General features: G+C 34.5%; 1 protein-coding gene across 1 annotated transcript in view; it reads right to left on the bottom strand.

The window, feature by feature from the left end:
* Window positions 1–263: 263 nt before the first annotated feature.
* SMC3 (structural maintenance of chromosomes 3) overlaps window positions 264–27111 on the bottom strand; it is a 32755-nt gene continuing 5907 nt past the window's right edge. The window contains exons 3-29 of the mRNA XM_060099752.1: window positions 26527–26565; window positions 24952–25019; window positions 22988–23059; window positions 22538–22617; window positions 22182–22260; window positions 20663–20780; window positions 19513–19688; window positions 18862–18942; window positions 18463–18627; window positions 18047–18168; window positions 16356–16569; window positions 13944–14047; window positions 13667–13766; window positions 12891–13051; window positions 12419–12560; window positions 10029–10179; window positions 8415–8567; window positions 6905–7056; window positions 5988–6146; window positions 5254–5361; window positions 4645–4753; window positions 3519–3766; window positions 3220–3432; window positions 2706–2897; window positions 2383–2560; window positions 1226–1332; window positions 264–622 (exon numbers count right to left, since the gene is read on the bottom strand). Coding sequence (XP_059955735.1) covers window positions 551–622; window positions 1226–1332; window positions 2383–2560; window positions 2706–2897; window positions 3220–3432; window positions 3519–3766; window positions 4645–4753; window positions 5254–5361; window positions 5988–6146; window positions 6905–7056; window positions 8415–8567; window positions 10029–10179; window positions 12419–12560; window positions 12891–13051; window positions 13667–13766; window positions 13944–14047; window positions 16356–16569; window positions 18047–18168; window positions 18463–18627; window positions 18862–18942; window positions 19513–19688; window positions 20663–20780; window positions 22182–22260; window positions 22538–22617; window positions 22988–23059; window positions 24952–25019; window positions 26527–26565 — 3563 coding nt within the window. The 3' untranslated portion in view covers window positions 264–550. The remainder of the gene's footprint in view (window positions 623–1225; window positions 1333–2382; window positions 2561–2705; window positions 2898–3219; window positions 3433–3518; window positions 3767–4644; window positions 4754–5253; window positions 5362–5987; window positions 6147–6904; window positions 7057–8414; window positions 8568–10028; window positions 10180–12418; window positions 12561–12890; window positions 13052–13666; window positions 13767–13943; window positions 14048–16355; window positions 16570–18046; window positions 18169–18462; window positions 18628–18861; window positions 18943–19512; window positions 19689–20662; window positions 20781–22181; window positions 22261–22537; window positions 22618–22987; window positions 23060–24951; window positions 25020–26526; window positions 26566–27111) is intronic.

A 27111-nucleotide genomic window follows, 5' to 3' on the forward strand; every position in this document is an offset into this window, starting at 1 on the left:
CAATGTTACATTTTTAAAAGCTCCCTTATGGATTTAAAAATGCAGCCAGGATTGGGAATCACTGCTATAATTCAACAGAATATTAAACTGTGTTTTAAAAATCTTCTTTTAGGTGAAGGCAGACCTTTTCTTAAGCAAAACAAAAGGTACATATTTAAGAAAAATTTGTTTCTAATCATAGAACCATAAATAAAAAGCCACATAAAACACAAAGTTAGTCATAAACCAATTATTTAATTGAAGCTATAAAAAAGAGGCAATATAATTGATAAAATAATTAGGAAAGACTATTTAGCACATTTTAAAAGATTTAAAATAGGACACTTTACAAAAAGTTGTGTGGGAAATAAAATTCTTAAACTATAAGTAGAAATGTAACATTACAGAGCATGTTATAAAATACAATGACAGAAATATAAAAGGGCTATGTATGCTCTAAGTCTGAAAACTATTAATAATGACCAGATATTTAGGTTTAAATTTACAGTTCCTGGGTATAAGGCTCATATTACTATACACATCTTCCAAACCAATGGCAAGTATTTTCCAATTAACCATGAGTGGTATCATCTTCTACAAAGTCTTTGGCCATCTCTGCTGTGATCACATCAATATGACTAACCTGAAGAATAAATGTTAAAAACAAAATCTGTTAAATCTTTAAGAAATATATCAGTGTTCCCCTGTATAGGGTAATATTTTAAAACTACACCCAATCACCTATAAATTTTACATACCAAGTCAAATGACTGTAAAACACTGACTGATAAAAACCTTTATTTACAATGTTGTTTGTTCAATGCATGAGTTTAAAAAACATTCTGCATTTTAATGCTCTGAAGATATAGGTAAGTACTAACATCTAAATATTTGAACCACATTTTTGTTCAGTTTTTATTACTTTGCTATTTTAAAGAATCTTAAGGCTGAAAGCACCAGGAAGAGTTGTGTCTAACCAAATATAAATGAACTTATGTAACTGTTTAAGACTGTGCATTAAATAAGCACTAAACAGATAGACAGGAAGATAGTGTCTCTTAATGCCAATAAAAATAAAACCAATGCAATGAATGCCACAAAAAAACTGATAACCTTCATAGGCATTTTAAGTTTTTTCAATAACTTTCTAAATTTTCTTTCATGACTTAAGTAATATAAAACAAGAATTCAACAGATATAATGGATTGAATACTACATGAACTTAAACTTAATATAAAAAAATTACCTTATTTCTGAACTTTACACCATAGAATTTGTCAGCTGACTCAAGCAGTTCAGGCCTAAAAGTAGTTGTTATAAATTGAGCATGTACGGCAAGTTCCATAATCATATCTGTAAAAAGAAATAGTAATCTAATAAAACCCTTTTTTCAGTTGAACTGAAAATTATAAAGCAACTATCTTTTTACTCTTACCTAAAACTTAAAACTGGCTGTATGCATACATCTACAAAAAATATCAACTTGTTTCTTAAACTAGGGATAAATCTTTAACACAAATAACTTAGTTACAGAATATAAAGAAGAACAGCTTCTAACACAGCATTAGAAATAATGTCAGAGCAAAGTAAATTTTCTCACACAAAAAACCAAAAGCAACCTTCTCCTGCTACCCACACCCCCAACCTGTATACTGGATTTGTTTGCATAAACTTACTAAAGATCACATATAGATTATTTAAACACAGAATCAACATTGTTTATGACAGGGACTATTCAAGCATTGAGAAAAAGTGTTAAAAGGAGAGACGTTTGTATAAAAGTTTAACTGGAGTAGGATTTTCAATTATTACATCTATTTCTCACAGAACTAAACTTTGCAGTCTAATACTAGATTTTTGAAAACCTGTTCAAAGAGAAATTATTTATTGACTAATACCCTGTCAAGTCTCCCTGGATATCTCAGGCAACAAGAAATATACTATAAAAGAGGTAAGCTATCGGGGCTTCCCTGGTGGCACAGTGGTTAAGAATACGCCTGCCAATGCAGGGGACATGGGTTCGAGCCCTGGTCTGGGAAGATCCCACATGCCACGGAGCAACTAAGCCCGCGGGACACAACTACTGCTGCCTGCGAGCCGCAACTACTGCTGCCCATGTGCCGCAACTACTGAAGCCTGCGGGCCTACAGCCCATGCTCTGCAACAAAGCAACCTCAATGAGAAGCCCACATACCGCAATGAAGAGTAGCCCCCGCTCGCCACAACTAAAGAAAGCCTGAGCACAGCAACAAAGACCCAATGCAGCCAAAAATAAATAAATTAATTAAAAAAAAAAGAAAGTGAGGGAATTTATTGGAGTGGGGATGAAGGGAAAAAAAAAAAAAAAGAGGTAAGCTATCATTTCTAGCAAGTTACTATGAAACTATGAAACCAAAATTGTACCTGACACAGCCTTTCTGTGCTGAGCATCCAGAGCCTGGTCAATCTCATCAAACAAGTAAAAAGGAGCTGGGTCACATTTCTGAATGGCAAAAATCAGAGCAAGAGCTACCAAGGATTTCTGTCCACCTGAAAGCTGTTGCATTTCTCTCATTTCACCTTGTTTTCCTGTAAATGACACCTAAGAAAATATTTAATGAGTTAATATCTCAAACGGGTAAAATCACCATCATCTCTTAAAATTAAATTGCATACAATGCACCAATTTAGATTCGCAAAATAGTCTACAAATTCTACTGTGAAAATTGAATGTAAAGGTATTTTACCCTAATTCCAACTCCAGTGAACTGGTCAACTGATGGAACACTGCTTTGTGACCCAGAGCCCCTCTCACTTTCACCACTCCCTTCTCCTTCATCCTGAGACTGACTGCCTTCCACATCTCCTTTCTTCATCACCAAAGTAGCTTTGCCACCAGGTACCAACTTCTGGAATACTTCACTGAAGTTTTTGGATACCTTAAAATAAACAGATAGATAGATAGATAGGGTATCAATTGGAATATGTATTTTTTTTAAAAAAAGATAAAAATTATTTAAAAGCAATCAAAAATAGTTTTTTTTTTTAATCTTAAGAACAAGAATAACAGATTGGATCCCCTTTAAGAGCTGTATAAAACATTCCAGTTACTGTATTTGCAACCTATATACTGGATTTGTTTGCATGTTTTAGATCCAATTATCAGTGGAAAAAAAGTTTTAAAATCTTTACAAATTGAATAATAGACTGAATAATACCTGAATATTTTAGCTTGTGTATTTACTACAAATAGAAACATACCTGTTTGAAAGTTAACTGAATAGCTTCATATTTTCGAAGTTCAAGTACATTCATCAGTTCCATGATTGATTTGTACCCCCTATCCAACTCTTCTTGTCGCTTTATTAACTTTTCTTTCTGCTCAGAGAAATTTACAAACTGATCTAAAGCTTTTTTGTTAACATGGCTGTACTTCTTCAATTCTGTGTTGCACTGTTCAAGTTTTCGAAACAACTATAAAGAAGAAAAAAATGTATAAATAAATCCACATACAGGGAAATTTGCAATGAGATTTCAAATTTAAAACCAATCAGATTTACCTGTTTGAGGCTCAGTGTTTGGTATTTTTCAAATGCTTCCTGGGGAAGTGATCCAAGTTCTCGAATTTTCTTCATACACTCTTCTTTCTTCTTCAGTAGCATGCCTTGTCGATTTGTCATCTTTTCTAGTTCTTTAGTGTCATGATTTATCGCATCCATGTGTTCTTTTTCCATATTTTTCCAGCGCTCCATACTTTTCTGCAACTCCTTAATTCCAGCTTCTGTTTTATCAATGGAATTGTCCAAATCTAAAATGGGGGGAAAAACAAATTAGGCCATAACACCTATTTTATTATTTTTTTGACCGAGCCACGTGGCTTGCAGAATCTTAGTTCCATGACCAGGGATTGAACCCAGGCCCTCAGCAGTGAAAGCACAGAGTCCTAACCACTAGACCACCAGGGATTTCCCCATAACACCTGTTTTAAAGCCAGAGTGTTAGCTGACCAAAGATTTTCAAGGTCAAATCTATCAAAATAGATAGGTTTAAATTTTACTGTGAAAACTTAGGAAAACTTCAGAACAAAATTGGGAGTGTACATGAGTCAAGGTATACAGTTTACATTTAATGTTTATGTTTATAAAAACCTAAAATAGGGCCTCCCTGGTGGCGCAAGTGGTTGAGAGTCCGCCTGCCGATGCAGGGGATACGGGTTCGTGCCCCGGTCTGGGAGGATCCCATATGCCGCGGAGCGGCTGGGCCCGTGAGCCGTGGCCGCTGAGCCTGCGCGTCCGGAGCCTGCGCGTCCGGAGCCTGTGCTCCGCAACGGGGGAGCCCACAACAGTGAGAGGCCCGCATACCGCAAAAAAAAAAAAAAACCTAAAATAACTTTCTTCTCAGCAACTAGTGATAAGAAACTTGATTCAGCTATTTCATACTTTTGTCAATGAAACTAGTAATGTATGGTCTCTCATAAAATTGTCACAAACATTTCAACAAAACAAAGGTTACTATTTATAATCAACACCCTAAACTCTGTTCACTATAAACTGTTTATGATGATGGAAAACACATAAAACTACTGGTACATGCTTTTGCCTATCTGGATATTTCATTTTGTAGTAAACAATCCTATAAAACCAATAAGCTAAATACCAAAAATATTTTTACTAAATAAAAATTCACCTTCTGATCGTGCCATGGTATCTTTTACTCTTTTATTGATGGCTTCAAGTTCTGAGGTTGTAGCAGTGAGAACAGTACCCCCTTCTGTCTCTCTCAGTTCATTGAGTTCCTATAACACAAAAGGAACTTAAGAGCATTAAACCACAAAAATATGAATTTTGTTAGTTTCAAAATGTTATAACTGCCGTTTATATAGCTGTTGATATGTCTGAATAAACACTTAAGAAAACCAAAAAACATACTTCAAATAATTGTAAATACTTAATGTATCCATTAAAGGGGAAAAAATTTCTAGAAAACTTCTTAGTATCTGACTACTGATGAGAAAATATTCATAACTAATATTTACTACCTAGAATGTGCCAGATAATCATACAAAACGGGTACTACTGCTATGCTTATTTTACACAAGAGGAAACTGGAGCTTAGAAATATTAAATGACTTGCCCAGTGCTGTACACTAGGTGGCAGTGCTAGAACTCCAAGCCAGGGCAGGTGGTCAGACTGCTAGGCTTTCTGTCCCCAGAGCCCATACTCTAAATCAGAGTCTCTCATATAAGCATTATCAAAAGGTTACGCTTGTCAAGGAACCCTCGAAAAAGAGCATACCTGTTCTACTTGGTCCAAGCGCTTTCTTAAATTCTCGTTGAGGTAAGTCTCTACTCGAGTAATAATACCTTCTAACTTAATTCTTTCATTTAGCAACTGTCTGTTTTCCTAGAAGAAAAAACAAAATTGTCTACATAGCCATGCACATTTCACATATAGGAATGCTATCAATCTGTTGTTTTCTCCATTATTTTTTGTTCAAATGAGCTGAAATAGAGTTTTACACCTTTCCAAAAAGCCCTATATTAAAAAAAAAAAAAAGCCCTGTATTTTCCCTCTTATCTATTCAGAATGCTGTTTCTGTGCCTGGTTCTTTTTATAAGGCATGCTACCAAAAATATTTTTCTTTTCCTGCTTTTCGTTTTTTGAACTTAGTATTAATTGCTTACATCTCTGTATTTAAAAACCAAATGTTGTTAAAATGTTTAATCAAAACAATATTATTAAATATGTAAAGGTGGTCAGGTCAATAAATACAGCAAGGCTAACAAGCTCCATCTTACCAATGACAAATGGGCATTAAGAAAGATGAAAGAAAATAAAGATTTCTTACACAATCCTAACATATGGTTTGGAAAAACTTATTAAAACCTCATTTACTTTAATGGATATTAGAAGTCTAATAAGTCTTATATTTTCTCAATAATCTTTCACATTCCTTTATTAGCCAGAAAGACATTTTTCACAACAGCCAATTGTCAACAAAATATGTTTTTCCTGTCAACTCTACTTGCCTGCTGAAGTTGACGAATTTCATCATTCAGTGCATCTACTCTCTTCTGATCTTCCAGACTAAGTTGAGAAAGCAAATCAGTTCCAAGTTCTGCTTTCAGTGATTCTCTGGTGGACTCCATAGCATGCAAACTTGCCTCCAAACTTTGTAAGCTACGTTGCTATATGACAGATCATCCATTTATTAATAAAGGTACTAGTCAGTGTATCACTTATAATAGTGAAAAATTGGCAACTATCTATATTTGATATTAAAGTGAGCTAAGTAATCATATTAACTCAATTAAATATTAGATATCCATTATATTTGATAATTAGAACTATGTAGCAACAAGAAAAATATTTATGATGCAGTATTTGCAGGATGTGTGTAACACATCATATTCCATGGTTAAACTATAAAAAGAAGTTGCTAGAATGTTAGGGTGGTATAATTGTGGGTATATATATATTCTAAACTTTGTTGTTTTAGTACTATTGATGTACAAAATTAATAGTTTTTTGTCAAAACTGCTTCATGTTTATGACACCAATGTGTATTATCATTTGTAATAGCAGTAATAGTTTACTTTCTACTCATTTTAGCACAATCTGGTCAGAGTGCAATCAAATAAATCCATAAATAGTACTTTACAGACAAAAATGGATACTGGCTGACTACTATCAGGCAGTACTATTATGCCGCAGCTCAAAATGCCTATTTGTTTAATGAAGTTGGAAAGTCTGAATGAGGCCTACAAAAGGAGACTCTGGGTACTCATGGGTAAAAGTGTGATAAAGATACATGTAGTTTCCCAAAAGTACGGGCCTAAATGAAAATGAAACAGAATGTATACGTTATATAACTTATATAATATATGGTCCACCCCAAATCTTTATAATTAAAGCAAATCTATAAAAAAAAGCATACTTAACGAACCTTGGGCATAAAGGTTTTCTCTGATTGCTGCCTCTTCTCTTTTAACATCTTCATTTCTGATAATATGCTATCTCGAGATGCTTTAAATTTCCTTTGCTGAGTCTCTATCTGCTGCATTTGGTTCATCAGCTGATCAATTTCATTATTAATCCATATACAAGGCTAAGGAAAATTTTCTTTGGTGCCTGTTAACAAAACATTGTGTATCCCCCTTCCTTTTCTTTATCCGTAAATAAAGCTATTTCCACAAATTTATGGACCATAACAACGCTGAATTAAATACTACACTGTGTTCAGTCATAAAAGAAGCTTAAAACATTTCACCCCACTTCTCTCTCAAAATAACACATACTGTTTTACTAATTGCTATACAAAAAAATAAATAATAAATACAATCCTGGGAAGCCCTAAAGGGAGCTAAATGAAATATAATACATATATATTTTTTCATTCAACAAATATTTACTATATAATCTATTATGCTTAAAGCACTATATAAGGGAGTCAGATATGAAGAGGAGGCCTTGCCCAATGTAGACTAATAACTCCATCTAGCTGGATTATCAAATACAGGAAAGTAGTTGGTGCCTACTGTCAACCTCATTTTTATTAGTATTTCCCCATGCTTCGTGCTCACATCTTGCCAAATTTGGGCAGTTCTCAAAAGTATGCTATGCAGACCCCTGCAAAGTTAAAACTAACATGTTTATTTACCTTTTTCTCTGTGCTTTTGCTTGCAACTGATGACAGAAAAGCTATAAACTCACATTTTAAAAAATGCCAGTTCCAATAAAGAATATCCTAATGAAGCAGTAAAAATAATTATTTTTGCTGCTTGAGTACGTGTATTTAATATTGTGTGACATAATGCAAAGTACACATAAAGCACTTCTTTATACCATGGTTGTTTTAAGAAGATGCACATGCACAAGTGTCTCACAGCTGTGAATCCAACGAGTCACTCTTCACAGAAGACCATTTTTATTTGAAAGAACTAAGAGAACTATGGTTACTAAGACTTGCATTTTGATGGACACTTCCTCCACTAATACTAAATCTGAGCCTCAAGATAATAACCTCTAATGGACATTTTTCAACCTTTATATATTTAACTTCTATGTAGTATGTGGCATTCCTGATGCTGTCCACCCTTCTTCCACTGAAATACTGTCCTGGTTTTCCTCCTATAAAACTGTCTGACAAATACTCCTCAGTTCCCTCCATAACCTTAAATTTTTGTGTTCCTCAGGTTCTTTTCTCTCAGAAGTAGATTTATTGCTACTAGCTATTTAACAGCTAAGCAAAGGATGTTAAAATAGTTTTTAGTTTTCCCTGTCTTCAGAAGTTAAAGACATACTACATAAGCTCCCGTGCTTAAAGAAAAGTCAAAGTAAAACACATGGGATATTTTTCCCCACTGCATATGAGAAAATACATCTAACACGCAAAAGATTCTATATTCCCAACCAAAACAGTTACTTCTCTACAGCAACATAAGACAAAAAGATATTTTCAATATTTCTGCGCAGATTTTCATTGAGCTTTGCTTCAAGCTCACCTAGTTCTTCTTCTGCTTTTCTAACATCTTTTTGTAATTCAAGTCTAGACTTCCTTGTATCATAATAGCCTCCAGTTAAAGCACCCCGATGACTAACTTGGTCACCTATAAACAAAACATAAGAAAATTAGTACTTCTGTATAACAACTTCTGTATTCAACAATAAATTGATTAATAATCAAATGACTAATCTAAAGGCTTTACCTATTTAACAAGAATGTAAAAGTTAAGAGTTTAAGTCACTCTGGAAAAAATTTTGCTTTACAATATTAACATTTGCATTTAAAAAAATATACCTTCTAGGTGAGCCTGAACATCCGCCAGAAAAGGAAAGAAGTGTTAAAGACTAATAGGAACATGTCAACAGGACACAGAACCTAGCTTGAAACTCCCACTAGCCACAACTGGGAAAATCTGAAAATCAAAAATAATGATGGCAATGTGATAACACATGGAATTAAAAAAAGAAGTCCATGAATCACAGCAATACATAAAAAAGAAAAAAGGAGGGGGCTCTTGACAGAAGAGTGACAGTAATAAATATAGAAGCAATCACAGAATTTTAGAACCACCATTTAGAAACCCCCAATGTATTAACTTGAGTCAAGCAAGGGTCACCAAAGGATGCTAAACCACTGGGGAAGAAGTTTGGGGGAAACTGATATTCATGTATTCTTAAAGGATAATCCCACATATTAATTACAAAGGGGATAAGGCATCTTTACAACCAAGATTTGCTAGTGGTCAAACCTGGCATCAGTAACAGTGGGACACATTGTGTGGTGCAATAAGAAGTACACATCACCCATGCCAAGAATGCTTAACCTAAACCTAATGAAGAGAAAAGCAGTAAGATAATCCAGAACACAAGACTTTCTCTGAGAAAGTGAATTTCTTGGGATGGGAGGAAAACAGGAGACCTGTCCTATACTGAAACTGAAATAATCTAAAGAAAAGGCATTGAATGCATCCTTGACTGGATCCTGGATAGAAAAATATTTTTGGACAACTAAGAAAATTTGAGGACTCCCTTGAGGTGCAGTTGTTAAGAATTCGCCTGCCAATGCAGGGGACACTGCTTTGAGCCCTGGTCCAGGAAGATCCCACATGCCACGGAGCAATTAAGCCCGCGAGCCACAACTACTGAAGCCTGTGGGCCTAGAGCCTGTGCTCCACAACACGAGAAGCCACCGCAATGAGAAGCACGTGCACTGCAACGCAGAGTAGCCCCCGCTCACAGCAACTACAGAAAGCCCGTGCGCAGCAACGAAGACCCAATGAGGCCAAAAATAAATGAATAAAATATAACATTTTGAGAATGGGTCCAGAGGCTTCACCAAAGAACCAAAGGAAGTCCATGGTGCAAAAAAGGTTAAGAAACTCTACTGTACATCAAATGATTATACTTAAGAGACATCAACTAAATAAAGAGGTGACCCTTTTTACATTCTGACTTGAATAAACCAACTATTTTAAAAATGAGAAATAACTGGACATGAATTTTCAAACACTCTTAAAACTAAAATGGAATTTATTTGTTCAAAGCTAAGAATTATTATTACAAACCTTCCAGGGTAATGCAGTCCATAGTGAAAGCACGGGCCAACTGGGTTGAAACTTCCATACTACGACAAATAAGTGTTTTTCCAAACACATGTTTGAAAGCTTTGTCAAATCTGGGATTGTACCTCAATTTACTTATCATAGGAATAGCATCCTAAAAATGAATATTTTGCAAGCAAGCAAAGAGATCAAAACACAGTTAATTAAAATGTGTTAGCAGAATCATGAATTACATCTTCCTGAAATACAAATAAACAAAATACCTTTATATTTCAAAACTGTTGGTTTTTATACTGAAAAAGTTAGAAAAATCATTCTACTGAAATATACTGGAAATTGTGCTCATGTAAATCATCCAGGTTTTCAATGCTAGAGCACAGAGATAAAGAGCTTAGTGGCTCTGGAGCCAGACTGCTCAAGTTCAAATCCCAGTTCTGCTATTCAGATGTGTGCTCTGGAGAAGGTGCTTAACTTCTCTATATAACAGTTACTTCATCTATAAAACTGCAATAACAACAGTACCTTCCTGACAAAGTTGTTAAGTCTAGGCAAGTTATATATGTGAAACACTTAGGATAGCCTCTGTCACATAGAAGGGCCAAATGTAAACTAGTAGTATTTCCTCAAAATATTTTCATTTTATTTTATCTCTCTCTCTCTATCTACAGATACATAACCTAAGTTAAATATTCAGATAAAATTTTTTTCAAATAAAATTTATTTTCCCTTTTTTCTCTCAACTGGCGACAGAATTTTTGAATTAAGAAATACGGGCTTCCCTGGTGGCACAGTGATTGAGAGTCTGCCTGCCGATGCAGGGGACACGAGTTCGTGCCCCGGTCCGGGAAGATCCCACATGCTGCGGAGCGGCTAGGCCCGTGAGCCATGGCCGCTGAGCCTGAGCGTCTGGGAGCCTGTGCTCCAAAATGGGAGAGGCCACAACAGTGAGAGGCCCGCGTACGGCAAAAAAAAAAAAAAAAAAAAAAAAGAAATACATCCTACATACAGAAAAACGCAATAATGTTAAGCTTAAATTAATAATTACGAAGCAAACACCAATATAACCACCATGCAGGACATGAAACAAAACACTACTGACACCCAGAAGCCATGAGTGTAACCCTTTCCTAATCATAGTGGTTACCTTCAATGGTTACCTGCTGGGGATGACCACTATTAAAAGTTCATTCGGGTTTTTCCATAACCTGTTACGGAAAAACCCGAACGAACTTTTGGCCAATCCAATATAACTTTTGTGGTCACTACTTCCTTGCACTTCTAGTTCTATCATCTAAGCTTATTGTGTTCAGGTAGTGTAAAGGGAACCATACTTACATGCATTCTTTTGTGTCTTGCTTCATTCACACATCACATTTATGACTCAATTTCTCCTCCCCAAAACTTCAAAGATAATTTGTACATTTAAAAAAAGAAAAAGCTAACGACTAAAATAGCTTATAAGATTCTCACTGTTCCTCTTAAATTGTAGATCATTCTCATAGGGTTTTAGCTTTAACCTTAAAAAATAGTGAAATAGTTGCTACTACCATCAATATTCTGAAGCCAAACACCTCAAAGCAATTACATTTTTTTCAAGAATGATGTCTAGGGAACATTTTTAATCTGTTTAAAAATATACCAGCTAATAACAAAAGCAACAGTATACTTTCAGAGCCTGTCATCTTGCTAGATATTTTTACTGTAATTTATAAGCCATTAAAAAAAAGTACATTCAGAAAACTTTAAAATATTTACTTTTGGGCCTCCCTGGTGGCGCAGTGGTTGAGAGTCCGCCTGCCGATGCAGGGGATACGGGTTCGTGCCCCGGTCTGGGAGGATCCCATATGCCGCGGAGCGGCTGGGCCCGTGAGCCATGGCCGCTGAGCCTGCGCGTCCGGAGCCTGCGCGTCCGGAGCCTGTGCTCCGCAACGGGGGAGGCCACAACAGTGAGAGGCCCGCATACCGCAAAAAAAAAAAAAAAAAAAAAAAAAAAAATTTACTTTAAATGATAGTTCCTCAGGGAATTCTTCTCCAGCTATTTAATCTTAATTTTGTCTCCCTGAGATACACTCTCAAAGTATCCTGTGCTTATGTATGGTTTGGCCAAAAAGTTCGTTGGGGTTCTTCCGTAACATCTTAAGGAAAAACCCAAATGAACTTTTTGGCCAACCCAATATTTTAACACTTTGAACATTTTGCAATGGTTTGTTTTATGTCTTGGCTGTGACCTCTGTCTCCCTTCCTTTCCTCATCCAGCACTATGCTCTTTGGTAAGACAGGAATGTTTATCTCACAGACCACGTGAATCCCAATGTACAGTGCCTGTGCACTAGGATGTGCTAAACACAAGAAAAAACGTATTGAAAGAAAGACCTTAACACACATCAACTCACATTGGTTTCAGGATAGGCAGTATCCCTTACATCTAATTTGTTAAGAGGCAGAAAAGTAACCTCTCCAGGTAGGTTCATTTTATTAAACTCCATCAAAATCTTCGTGCTGACTTCATCTGAATCAACAATGTGATAAAACAACCTACATGTAAAGAGAACAAGATACATCTGAAGTGCTATAAACATTTAAGCAAACAATTCACTTTTTTTCTATGCAATCCAATTTGTAAGGGGAGGACTACTTACAGAATTTCAACGGAGGGAGAGGAAGTACAAAAAAGGGAAATTTCTAGCTTCTACGATTAGGAACAAACACTTAGCACCTACATCTTTAATTAGAAAATTAAGTATCTGAGGATACAGGATGATAATGGGAGACATATTGTATTAAAACTACAAAAAGTTGTTTCTTAGGTTACTCTTATTCCCTCTTTCCTTTAAAAACTCAAAATATCAAGCAAAAACATCTCACCTATTTCCAGCAGTGACTTCCACGCATGTGTAGAAAGCAGGCTCACATTCAAAGTTATTCATCACGATACCATGATAGCCATTTTGAACATGCTGGTTTATTCCCTTTCGACGAAAGTGGTCTAGCACTTTGTTTATACTATCTATTCCATTTAAAATGGCCTGTTTAGAAGTGAAAAATATTAAAATAGTGCCAATGGCACTCCTGCTGGTAAGAAATGAACCTATTACTCTAAACATTAAAAAATATACCAAATTGGGAGAATGGGATTGACATATACACACTATTATATATAAAATAGGTAACTAATAAGGACATACTGTATAGCACAGGGAACTCTACTCAATACTCTGTAATGGCCTATATGGGAAAAGAATCTTAAAAAAGAGTGGATATATGTAATATATAACTGACTCACTGTGCTGTACACCTGAAACTAACACAACATTGTAAATCAACTATACTCCAATAAAAATTTTAAAAATAAAAAATATACCAGAGATTAAACACTCTCTCCAAAAACAGGTCACTTCCTTGAAATATGCCAACTACGTGCAATACTTTACATCATGGATTCTGTTCTATGACATCAGCATTAAAAATGGATTCGCCATCTAAAAATCAAAAGTGCTATCTTTAATAGCATGGGTGCTTAAATGATAGCCATTCTTTCGTATTTATAAGACAAGTAATTTGCACTCTACTCTTGAAAGCTAATAAATTCTTATGCAATAATAACTGACAATGCAAACTGAGGTAAGAAAGAACCTGCCCACCTTTCCTGTTGCAGCTCTAAGAAGTTGCTGTTTCTTTTCAAGATCTTCTCTTTTAGCAGCAAGTGCTTGCTGTTCTGCATTCTCCTCTCTCCACAAGTAACTAATCAATAAAAATTAGACTGTCTTTAATTCTGAAAATATTAATACTCTAATAGTATACAATGTTGAATAAATACTGAAATTAAACTTCAATAGTTAATTTATAAATTAAAGACTGTTTAACAGCCAGTAATTACATTACTCAAAAATATTAAGACATATTTTAGGCTATACTAACTTTCTTTCACTTTGTAATTCATCTTTCTTATTTTTTACTTCATAATATTTTCTGTCCAGTTCTTCAACTCGAGCTTTGACTTCATTAAGATCCTGATCCAGTTTCTATGGAAATAAAAAATAATTCAAATTTAAAATCCAATTTCATACAAACTAATCCATAGTGACAGAAAGCAGATCAGTTGTTACCAGGGGATGGAGGAGGAGGACAGGAAAGGAGGGAGGGAGGAATTACCAAGGGGTATGGGAAACATTTTGGGGTGATGAACAGGCTTGTTATATTAATTGTGGTGATGGTTTAACAGGCATATACATAAATCAAAACAATTAATTTGTTCATTAATGTCTTTACTACTTCTATAATACACACCCTAGAATTTTAGAAGAAAAAGTACATTAATAAATTCTCAAAACACTGCAGTGTATACTTTTCACACTTCCCCCTCTAAACACATACACTAGAACATAACAGATGTAGGAATATACTAAGAAGCAAAAAGGCTGTTTTGTACAATTAATTAGCACTGTAAAATCATCTCTGTCCATTATACAGAGTTTACTCTCACAAGTGGTCATTTTGATACACTTAAGTGTGACTGAAATATTGAAAAATAACTTCAAGCTTGAGAAAGAATGAATAAAACCTCTCACTGGAAAATCTTGGTTTATCACTCAACTTCTTCAAAAAGGGAACCTGTTGAGGTTGATATTTCCATGAACTCAAGACAAAATGCCTTTTCTTTATTTCAAGACAGGACTGTAGCTATCACAGCTGAAACTATACTAACAAATTCCCAAATAACTGACTACCTCGATCAACCTGTGTTTTCCATTCCCTCCGTAAAATATCCTGACCAAAGCCCAAAGTATGCTGGACTCTCAAGGCCAGTAGGCTGTCTATTACTCCTGGTCACTTTTCCTACCAGTTGAGTTGTTTATGGTTACAGAGTCAGTTCTGTTTGCTTCCTACTATGTTTTTGTTTTGGGGTAACTGATTACATTAAATATTAGATAAACTGATGATATGAGTACAAGGAAGAGTTGTTTCTTTAAAAAAATTGATTTAGTTTTGGACAAACTCAAAGGTGAGTCACTAAAAACTGGATTAAATGGGCAAATCAACTCTAAAAGACTAGGGAAAATAATTATTTAATATATAATACATAAGTTAATAGATACTGTGCACTTTATAACAGTAATTCAAAATGTCACGTCGCAAAGTCAAGGAAAGACTGAGGAACTGATCCAGATTAAAGGAGATAACAGAAACATGACAACTAAATGCAATATATGATCTTATATTGAAACCCGAATTCTGTTCTCATCCAACTTCAAGGAGAACTGTATTTACATGTGTGGTTCATAACATGAAAGTCCCCTAGGAACTCCAATCACTACTCATATTCATAAGAAATACCTTGGGCTCTACATCAAAAGACTGATACACACTCTGCTGGAGGAGGTTGATAAGGAGGCTATGCATGTGTGGGGGCAGGGGGCATGAGAAATCTCTACCTTCCTCTCAATTTTGCTGTGAACCCAAAGCTACTCTTAAAAAAAAAAGTCTAAAAAATAAAGATTGGTACATAAGCATATATTTATCTATTTAAAATTAAATACTTATAAATACGTATATTTATATATGTGTAAAAAATACATATAAATATTATACATAAAATATACATAAGATACACATTTAAGATTTTATGCTTTTAGTGGTTTTGATAAACCAACCATACCGACTGGTACAGATCTCATGGGGTAAGAAGGTTCCTTCTGGGCATGTATATATGTATTCTCCTCACCTTACACCTGTCCTACACACTCCCTTCTCATCACTTCCAATCACCTACATATATCCACACATAACACTTAAAGGATTTTTCTCCCTTTCTAACTTTAAATAATGTAAGATCTTTCTTGCTCTGAAAGTAATGATTTTATCTTCTACTTCACTTTTTAAGAAAATGCTAACTAAACATGCATAGTAAATGTTTAATTCATTTAGAAAATGTTATAAAATCACCAATGCTTTAACAAAATATATATACATTCTGCAGTAAGTTATTACATTGACAGAAAATTACATTAGAATATAAAAATGGAAAAATTTTAAGTTACTATAAAGTCATGTTTTAGTTAAGGGCAGAGTTCAGGTACATATTACCAAGTCATAAAAATATATTTTAAAATATAGTCAATCTATATGGACACTCACTGACATGTAAGAACTCTTCTTTGAAAAAGAGAACTACCATATGTATCATATTAAATTGTGCTGGTCTTGCCTAATTAAGTATCTGGTTGTGTATATTTTAAGATAAACCATTTACAAATAAAACTTAAATAGATAAAACTGCACATGTTCACACTCTTCTGAAAGATTTCACAAAGCAGCTATGAAAGTTCTTACATTATACTGTTCCAGATTTTTCTCTTTATTTGCCTCAGTGTCCTCCAAATCCTTATGTATAGCAGCAATCTGTCTTTTCTTGTCATTAATAGCCTGATCTAAAGACTTGAGTTCCTTTTTAATCCACTTATCCCTTTCTTCTTTTGATGTAAACTGGCTTCCTCGACCCTGCTTTGCATAAAGATCCGTTCTTTCCTGCGTAGCTTGGGCCAATCTACACAAGATAGAAGAGAATGGTTTGAAAAGGACAACAGGAAATAACCAAGTTTAATTGCAGTCGATACCTCAAGAGTACACAGAGACAATAACCATTTCTATAATTCCATAAAAGAAGGAATTGAAGGGAATTCCTTGGCGGTCCAATGGTTAGGACTTTGCCCTCTCACTGCTGAGGGCCTGGGTTTGATACCTGGTCTGGGAATTAAGATTCTACGAGCCGCATGGTGTGGTAAAAAAGAAAAGAAAAAAAAAAAAAAGAAGGAATTAAGTATAAAAAGCACTGTTATCTAATGGAGCTCCTGGGACTAGTTCTATATAACATTAATTTACCTGCAAAATCAGTTACAGTCAGGTAAAACAGCCCATCCCCTAAGGATTTAAGGTCATTCCAGGTCTGGGTTAATCAGTAAACCCACACAAATCTAGTACCCCATATCTCAAGAATTTTCAAAAATGCTCCAACTATATTTAACTATTTGAACATTTTCAACTCCTTACAATAAAAGACACTATGAAGGTTGAAAGGCAAGAGAAAACACTTACAACATACAGAACAAATATTAATGCCCAGGTAACATAAAACAACCCTATAAAACGTAAGAAAAAAAATCAGAAAAAAGGGGCTTCCCTGGTGGCGCAGTGGTTAAGAATCTGCCTGCCAATGCAGGGGACACGGGTTCGAGCTCTGGGCTGGGAAGATCCCCCATGGCACAGAGCAACTAAGCCCATGCACCAGAACTAGTGAGCCTGTGCTCTAGAGCCCATGAGCCACAACTACTGAGCCCGCGCGCCTAGATCCCGTGCTACACAACAAGAGAAGCCACCGCAACGAGAAGCCCGCGCACTGCAACGAAGAGTAGCCCCTGCTCGCCACAACTAGAGAAAGCCCGTGCAGAGCAACAAAGATGCAACACAGCCAAAAATAAGTAGGATAAAATAAATTATTTTAAAAAGCTGACAAAAAAAATAAGAAAAAAATGGACACAAGATATCAACAGGCAATTCATTAAAATGAACATAAGTGGCATAAAAACATGATAATGTACTAAACTGTGAAATCAGCAAACATTGGCAAGTCCAATCTACGGATAGATACTAAATTGTCTAGATGTTAAAACGACATAAAGTGGGGGAATGAACACACAGCAGGATACAATTTGGGTAAAAAAAGAACAATCATCATGCATGTTTTTAAATGCCCAACATTTAGCTATGCTATCTTGGGCAAGTTATTGAACACCCCCAGAGCCTCAAGTTTGTCAAATTTACAGTGGTGATACTGTGGATCTCCTAGGGCTTTTGAATAGGCAATAAGCATACAATAATGCTTGGCCGACATTGCCTATTACTTTGAAATGGGCATTTAACTTTTGCCTTTATTTACTGTACCTTCTTAACCCATAACTATTTAATAAGGTTCTATAGAGAAACAATGTAGAAAATTAGAATTGTTGGTGAAAAAAATCCCAAACCTAGCAATTCCTCGCTCTTCTTTTTCTTTTACGCTGTTGAATTTAGGTTCTGTTTCTGCCAGTTCTTTCTGCTTTTCTTCTATTTTTTCAAGCAGCTTCTGCCTTTCTTTTAATAAGCGTTTCTGTAAACGAAGATAAGTAAAAATGCAATTTGTTTAAAAACTTTTGTTTAATTTATAAGTCTAGCATAAAATATTTTCTCATGAAAAAAATGCATGAGACTGATCCTGCAACACAAAACTAATTTTTAAATGTAAGTAACAAAGATAGTACTCAGTTGCAACTTGAATACAAATTATTTTAATGTGCCAAATCTTTTACAAAAATTCAAGCACCCGTGCCACAGAAAGGACTGTCCTCTGCAGTTCCCACTCACCTGAACATTTATATCTTTCATTTTTAGCACTTTAACTCACCCTCTGTTCACTATTGCCTGCCAATTCATCTTGTAAATCCTTGGCTTTAAGCTCCAACTTAGTCCTCTGCTTAATTTGTTCTTGTCTTTCAGCACTGAGCTGCTCCTTTTCTTCTTTCATAGCTGAAATTTTTGTTTTCAGTTCTCTAACTTGGCGTTCAATATCCTACTCAAAAAGTATCAAATAGAAACAAGTTAGACAACTAGAAATACAACAGCAAAATCAGGACACCATTGATTTGTCTCTTCTTTTTCTTTCATTTAAACTTTCAGTACTACTGTCTTTCCAATACTCAATCTCAGTGACACCCCACTTGAAGTTACCATTCTATAATTCTGGTACAAAAAGTTTACTGTGGTCAAAAATATGACTTAACCTAAACCTGGTTTATAACCTTACCTCCATTTTATCTCTTGCATCCTGCTGGGCGTCTCTTAATTGTCTGGATTTTTCTCCACTAGTCTCTCGCTTAGCAGAAAGCTGGGAAAAAAAACAAGCCATGATTTCTAACTCATTTCGAATTTGTTCAGTATTTAAAATTTTTAAATATCTGCTAAAATTTAAAATATCTGAATTTTTAAATATCTGCTAAGTATTTTCAGCAAAATTTTTAAGTATCTGTTAAAATAAGCATTGACTTAAAATTTTTTTCCCAAAAATAATTGTAGTGGTTTTAAATAGAAAATGCCTGTAGTTTTCAGCATTACCTAAAACAAATTTTTGTACAAAATGTCAGCAATACTAATTACAAATTACACCTTAAAAAGCCAGGAAAAAAATCCATGAAACTTTAAAGGTGGCTTCCTCTCATCCTGGTCTGCCTGACACCACCACCTAATTATATTTCAGATACAACTACAGCAAGGACTATGTGGGTCTAGGCATTTTCCTTGGAGTAAACTGATAGTGTAAATTTGCTGAGTAATGAATTCACTAAGAGATTTAAAAAATTTGAAGTTTGTGTTTAAAAATCATTGAAAAGTATAAATATAGAATGAGTTTAATATATTCGTAAAAATAAAATTAAACTGAAGTGGCCAAGTATTTTACCTCATCAAGTTTAGCACGAGTCTCATTAAGTTCCTGATTGTAAATGGTGTATTCCAGGGCTCGTCTCATCTTATCCCACTTCTGATACTGAGCTAGTTCTTCCTTTTCTTCCTCTAAGGTATGTAATCTCTCTTCAATGTATTTTAACAACTCATTGATTTTTTCCCGTTTGCCCTCTTAAAAATAAATGGGAGAGGGGTGAAGGAGTTGAATAAAATTTTTATGTAACATCAATTCACAAATATACCATGAGTCAAACTTAATCTTAAGAACGTTAGCATTATTTCTTTGATATTATGCGGTAACCAAATCCAAGATGCTAAAATGGCCATTAAAATGTTTTATTATGAAAAGCATCAGAGAATAAACACATGATGACACTGATTCTTATATGACCTGTGGTAAAGGTCTCTGTTTAAACTTCCTTTAAAAGCCAGTGTGCCTTCCCATGACATTAAAAAAAAAAACCATACCTAACATCACTGGTGTCACCGATTCTCAGTTCTTACAACAGCATTATCTATAGCTACCACATATTGAACACCAACTATATTCCAATCATGGTGATACTTTCTTTGCTTCTCTACTCACCACTACAAACTATAAAAAAGGATTCCACAAGATGGGAAAGTTATGGACCAGAGAGGTCAAGTCTAAAGTCACAATATCAGGTAATTATTAGTCAGAGTTTGAACCCAAAACTGTCTGACTCTAAGCCATGAGAGGGCACAGCACTTGAAAAGCAAAGTAGGGTTTCCATAATAAATGTACTAAGGAAGACTGGAAGTTCAAAATTTCACATTTACTTGCTCCTGAACAACTTAAAGCCTAATGCCAACTGATATTCCAGCAATTTTTTTTTTGAGGAACACATACATTATTATCCTCACTAATAATAAAAAGGACATTAGAGGCACAAAGTAGGTGACCTAGAAAAGCACTATTATCTCACAGTAACAACTCTTTATTCAAAGAGACAAATTATTGGAACTCTCAAACCTTAAACTTCCTGAAACTAATTTTTTCTCCATTCAGTATATAGGCAAATTATCATACAATATACTTCTGAGAATAGATAACTCCTCTCAAGTATCATAACACAATGAAAAAGTAATTCACAACAAAAAGAATAATGTAGAATCACATTTACCTGTTTCCTTCATTAAAGAGATGCTTTCTTCTTTTCGTTCATCATACACTCTAGTACCAGCTACTTCTCTTAATAGTTTTAGTCTCTGAGAATCTGGTGCTGTTGCCATCTGGTTGATCTAAAAGTTTTAGAAAAATATTTACAGAGCTACAGACTGCTCTTTAAGAGCTCTACCTTGAAACTTATTCACATGCTAAGCTTTAAGTATGAGTTCGCACTGGGAAAATAGCAATGAACAGAAAAGGTCTTGCCCTCGAGGAACCTACTTTCTAGCGGAAAAAAAAACAGGAAGTATGCATACCATTACATTATAATTGCTATGCGGAAAAACAAAACAAGAAAATATAGCATAAAGAGTTGGAGTGACAGTAATGCTCTTCTTGTAAAAGAGGCAGACATAGATGGCTTATATGAAATGACATATGAGCAAAAACTGAAATGATGTAAAGGAACCTACTATGTTGCATGTGTGCAGGGAAGACTCAGACAACTGCTTTCAAATCAGCCTCCTTTTATTTTATTTTTTAAAGTTTTTTTTTTTTTTGATGTAGACCATTTTCAAGGTCTTTATTGAATTTGTTACAATATTGCTTCTGTTTTCTGTTTTGCTTTTTGGCCCCGAGGCATGTGGGAACTTAGCTCCCTGCCCAGGGATTGAACCTGCACCTCCTGAGTTGGAAGGCGAAGTCTTAACCACTGGACCGCCAGGGAAGTCCCCAGCCTCCTTTTAAAATTTCTCTTATAAAGACAGTCTTTTCAAAATCTTGCTCTTAAAGTGAAACTCCATATTCTTTCTAATCACTTCTTCTGATTGCTAACTTTCCAACACATACCTAAAAAAGCCTCCAACATGAAATAAGAAGTGGACATTTTAAAAGGATTTTCCTCTAGCTCAATATAGCACAACAGAAAACTATTAGGACACTGCAGGTATATTCTAAGAAAAAGAAATTATTTTAGATATATATAGTTAAAACATATGAGGAAACAGTAGAACAATCAGATAAAGTATATAACTCCTAAAAACTATAAAGAATATAAATTGTATTAAGGGAAAATAATATGTAGCACTATGGTAGATTTCTGGTAATGTAAGCTTTCTAGCATTTTAACTCTGTGATATACTAACAGAGACAGTATTAATTTCAGAGAGTAACTTTTTTCAAATGTGATTTTTATAAACTTTCTACAACATTCTTCAATATGATTGTAACTTCTACAAACCAAAAATGTCTTCCAGTACAGTGCACCTTGGTAAATGATAACAGATCACCAAGAAAATAATATCCACTTAAATAATTCTACTGAAATACTTTTATCCCACTATGCAATGGATCTATTTTGTACATAAATTTATGGCCACAAAAAAGGTAATACAAACTTCAGTGCAAAATAAATCAATGAAAACAGAAGACAATAAGGTCTATTTTCATTCCAACCACTAGAATGAAATCAAACTCATCATTCAATGAATATACTCAGAAAACAAATTCCACTTAAAAAGATACATATTTCTTACCTTTCCTTGTTTAACAATATAATAAGGATTGCTTCGAGAAAAACCAGCACTTTCAAGGAGATTCATCACATCATTTTTCCTGTTGATAAACAATTAAAAAAATTTTTCAAATACATAACAATCCAACTATAAGCAAAAAGAGTACACTAACTCCTGAGTTAAGGTGCATGAAGGAGTACAGCACAGTCATTTAACCCTTCTGTTCTATCAGCCTCAGAGAATCTTCTGATTCTTATGTTTATGCTCTAAATTGTGACTTGTTGAACATGAGGCAAAAGTACCTCATATATGAGGCAAGTAAAAGAATACTTTTACTCTTTTGTATAGAAATTACAAAAATAAAGAAAAATGCTTACGTGACCATTTTCTTGTCTAAGAAATACTGATCCTTTTTGGCACCAATAACTCTTCGAAGTGAAACTTCCTCTTTGTCGATCTAAGAAAAAGGAAAAGCCCAAAGTTAAATCTAATAGTAAAAGTGGAAACTTTATAGTTAATAAGGTCATTTCAGAGTCCCTCACCATAGCAATTATTTTGAAACTTCAACCATCTCACTAAAGATATGCCACGAATACTCATTACTATGACAAAGACATTTTTTCACAATGGCTTGCACATTCCCATTTGTTTACCAGAATATTCATTACAACTTTAAGACAAAATTAGTATGTAAGCTATAGTTATTTTAGTATGAACTAAATTATAAAAGCCTAAGTACAACTATAAGTGTTTCAAAGCATGAAAAAAGTCAGTTGCATCAATAAAATTCTCAATGTTACTACTGAAAAGAAAAAGCAGTTACTCACTGGCAACCGGTTGTCTGAATTGTCAAAAATAATCTCCACAAAAGCAGAAATAACACGAGGTCCTGTACCCTCCTAAAACATGAGAAAAATTAATGTGTTGCATAAGTGGGATTTTCATATTCTTTAAATACTTTTAAAGTTTAGTGCATGGTAACAAGCCTGATTCAATGGAGAAAAATTTCTATCAGACTAATATATATCCCTCTTGCCAAAGCAGCAAACACTGGGTTAGGATAACAAAACTCAACCAAACAGCTTTTGATTCTGAATTTTAAAAATGAGAACTATGCAAGAGATGTCAAAGTTAGATTTACATAGGTCTTGTTCTGCATATCACTTCATTAGAGCATAAGACCCCATAGCCACCCAATTTTACCTATTTGCTAAAATATAAAACACTTTGAGGCTTCTCTCTTATAGATTCACCTTAATGCTAGAAAGGAACCCTAACAAAGTCACATGATAAAAACTGTCTTTTTAAACATTTGAGATATTCTATATAGTTTTAAATTTGCTATGAAAACATATGCACTTAACATATGGGTCACAGTCAGACCGATTTGTGACCCAACTACTTACATACCAAGCCCAGATAATTTCTAGATTGTGAAAACTGCTATTATGTAGTAGTTCAATACAATGAAGAATGATACCTAAAGAAATTATTCTTTTAATGCTAATCTGAGAAACCTAAAGAGAGATTTTTCTATAGGGAATCAATCCTGATTACTGGACTAAAAATTCAAATGTAAGAGGTGGGGGAGGGAATTCCTTGGCGGTCCAGTAGTTAGCACTTGGCACTTTCACTACATGGCCCTGGTTCAATCCTTGGTTGGGGAACTAAGATCCTGCAAGCCACACGGCGCAGACAAAAAAAAAAAAAAAGAGTGAAGGGGAGAAAAATATAATGGTTAGAAAAAGAACTTTAAGTCTGAGAGATACTGTGGAGATATATTGAGGAATCTCGCTTTCTGGTCTTAAAATTAATTATAAGCCATATTTAAACAAGGCAGGGACTTCCCTGGTGGTCCAGTAGCTAAGGCTCTGCACTCCCAATGCAAGGGGCCCAGGTTCGATACATGGTCAGGGAACTAGATCCCGTGTGCTGCAATGAAGATCCTGCATGCCACAACAAAGACCCAGTGTAAATAAGTACGTAAGTAAATAAATAAATAAAGTTACATCATTTTATCATAGTCTTTTATACTTTCTTATCCTAAAATTAGATTATTCATAATTATCTAAAGAAAAACTCTAACAATTTTCATTACTATAAATATACTGTCTTTCATATTGGATGTTACCATTGCTACCAAATGATGTTACCATTTAAGTATAAATATGGCTAAAAGTAACTTTATGTTGTTTAGTTTGTAATGGTTGCTTTTCTATGCTCCCAATTAACTTATTTATTTATTTACTATTTATGTAGGCTGCACTGGGTCTTGGTTGTGGCACATGGGCTCTAGAGTGCGCGGGCTCAGTTGCTGCGGCACGCGGGCTTAGCTGCGGTATGTGGGATCTTAGTTCCCTGACCAGGGATCAAACCTGGGCCCCCTTCATTGAGAGTATGGAGTCTTAACCACTGGACCACCAGGGAAGTCCCCACAATTAACTTCTGATTCTGAGTCTCAAAGTTTCTAATCCCCAACCTAACTTTCTTCTTTCTCAGCAAACCTGCTTCCAGACCATTACCAGGCCATACTCCTAAGAAAGAATTTATATTTATATGGAAGGCATATCCATCCATAGGGAACTCGCACAATTTTCTTACCATTATATAAAATTTAAGCCTTTATCCTGCATTAATATAGTAAGCTAAATTTCACAGCAGAACAACATACGTAAGAGATACACTGTGTCATGTTCATGAAGGATCTGAAACTTGAAAAAATAATTCTGTTTACCAGAATTGACAATGTATTTTTAGAAGTATTTAATATCCATAAAGCAGTCTCACTCACATGTAACAAAGCCAATCTCTGTTCCGGACGAAGATGGCTAAACTCATCACTGAGAACAAACTGAATTGCTAGAAATACAAAAACAACTATTAGTAGGATCTAAAAAAGGATTTATGCCTTAGTCATAATTTCCCATACCTTCACAGAATACAGTATATCAGGTAATGAACAATGCAAATAAAGTAGATTACCTGTTTCATATAGACAAAAGGAATGCAGAAACTTTGCCTGTACTTCAGACTAATCAGCTAGGAAATGATGATATTAGAAAAACATTAAGTTTTCACTGAAATATTTAAGGTAAGAAAATAAAAACACTGAAATACACGAATAGACGAGTAGAACTAAGGTGTACCTCTTGATCAAAGTATACATGGTTAGGTTTCAAGCTATAATTGCTTTTATCCACTAGATATAAATAATATAAATTAAAATATTTAACAAAATAGGATATATTCCTATAATATCCTTAATTGCATACTTTGTCAAAATAAATAGCACTAAGTAGGAAATGTTTCAGATTTCCACTTTCTACTGCAGTACTTACTTACCCTTTGTCTTCTGTAAGACGGAGCCATTCCTGCTTCCATAGGATGCCTAACTGGACCACCCTCTCCTAGAAATGGAACTCTTTACTCAACTGTTCTATTCCCAGTCCACCCAAGAGAGCTTTGACACTCTAAAAGAAGGAGTATGTATATATGAATGTGTATGCTGGGGGTGGAGGTGGGGATTGGTTTTCTTTTATAATCACCTTGGAGGGACAGATTCAAATGGCCCTCATCCCCCCTGGAGATCAGGAAATATGAATACTTCCACTTCAATCCTACTCTTCTCACCATCCCCAAATTACAACCACTGGTGGGGTAAAGAGTACCCTTTAGCTTTATAAGTAAAGAAGGGATAGAACCTTTGCTATTACTACACCCTCCTTTTCCTCAAGCGCTACTAAGAGGTTCAAAATTTTTCAATCTACTCCTTGTACAGTCCAAATCTGTTAAAATATTTTTTCTCCCCAAAGAATTTAACAGAGGCATTACTATTCTTAAGCGCATTTTATCTTTAGAGATAGTTTTCAAAGCTCTACTTACTACCTTCTGACAACAACTGTCTTTGTTGAGTCTAGTTTTTTACACCCCTCCATCTTTTATTAAAATAATTGATTTAGATGAAACAGATAAGCCATTTTCCATAATATTAACTATTCTACTGCACTTACATTCTTTGAATCTCTCTCTCTCTCTGCATTTACAACATTTATATACAGCACTCAAGTTTAGAAAGCACTTCCATACATATTATCTCATTTGATTCTCACAACCCATCTAAGGTAGGCAGGGCAAATATCTCTGTTTTTAAAGTGAAAGAGTACTTTGAGAAGTTAACTGTTTTGCCCAGTCTCACATGGCTAATCACTAGAGTAGAGCTCAGATTCTTATACTCTAAACCCTCTATATTAAATTGCAACCTCGTTTGAAGAAGTGTTTCTTGTGTTTCATGCAGACATAACCTCAGATAAACTACTGTAAGATACCTAGATCTTACTATGTTTAGAATTCAAAAAGTAATACCTACCATAAAAAAAGTTACTTTTTCCAGATCCGTTTCTGCCCACTACAAAATTTCAAAAAGTTCATGTTATTTTGTATAAAAAACAATAACTTTACAGAAAGTATTCAAAAAATATAAAATCCAATTTTCTAACATAACATCTTAAAAACTGAAATTAAGTACAACAGAACAGTGAACAACAAATCAATAAACAAAACAGCTTTAATTACCAGATGAGTGCAATTTTTGCATAGTCTTCAGATAATTTTTTTCTTAAAGAAATTTATTTCGTTGTTTATTATTTTGCTCTTTCCTAATACTTTAAAATTAACAGGAATAACTAAATATACTACCTGGTTTTCATGATTTATAATCATTACAATGGTATAATAAAATTTTTTAACAATTTAAAGATTCACATAATGCTAAAAATTTAAAATACTTAAACAATCATTTAAAAATTTCAAACCATTTCCATGTTAAACAGTTTCTGATCAGCCCTATACATCATGTATAGTTCTTAGAATCACAAAAATACAGACAACTATAAGGCACTTTTTTTTTTTACTACCTGAGTTCAGAAATAAGCAATTCTATACATAAAAGGAT

Source organism: Mesoplodon densirostris, chromosome 1 (genome assembly GCF_025265405.1).
Source record: "Mesoplodon densirostris isolate mMesDen1 chromosome 1, mMesDen1 primary haplotype, whole genome shotgun sequence".
In the NCBI taxonomy this organism is placed as follows: Eukaryota; Metazoa; Chordata; class Mammalia; order Artiodactyla; family Ziphiidae; genus Mesoplodon; species Mesoplodon densirostris.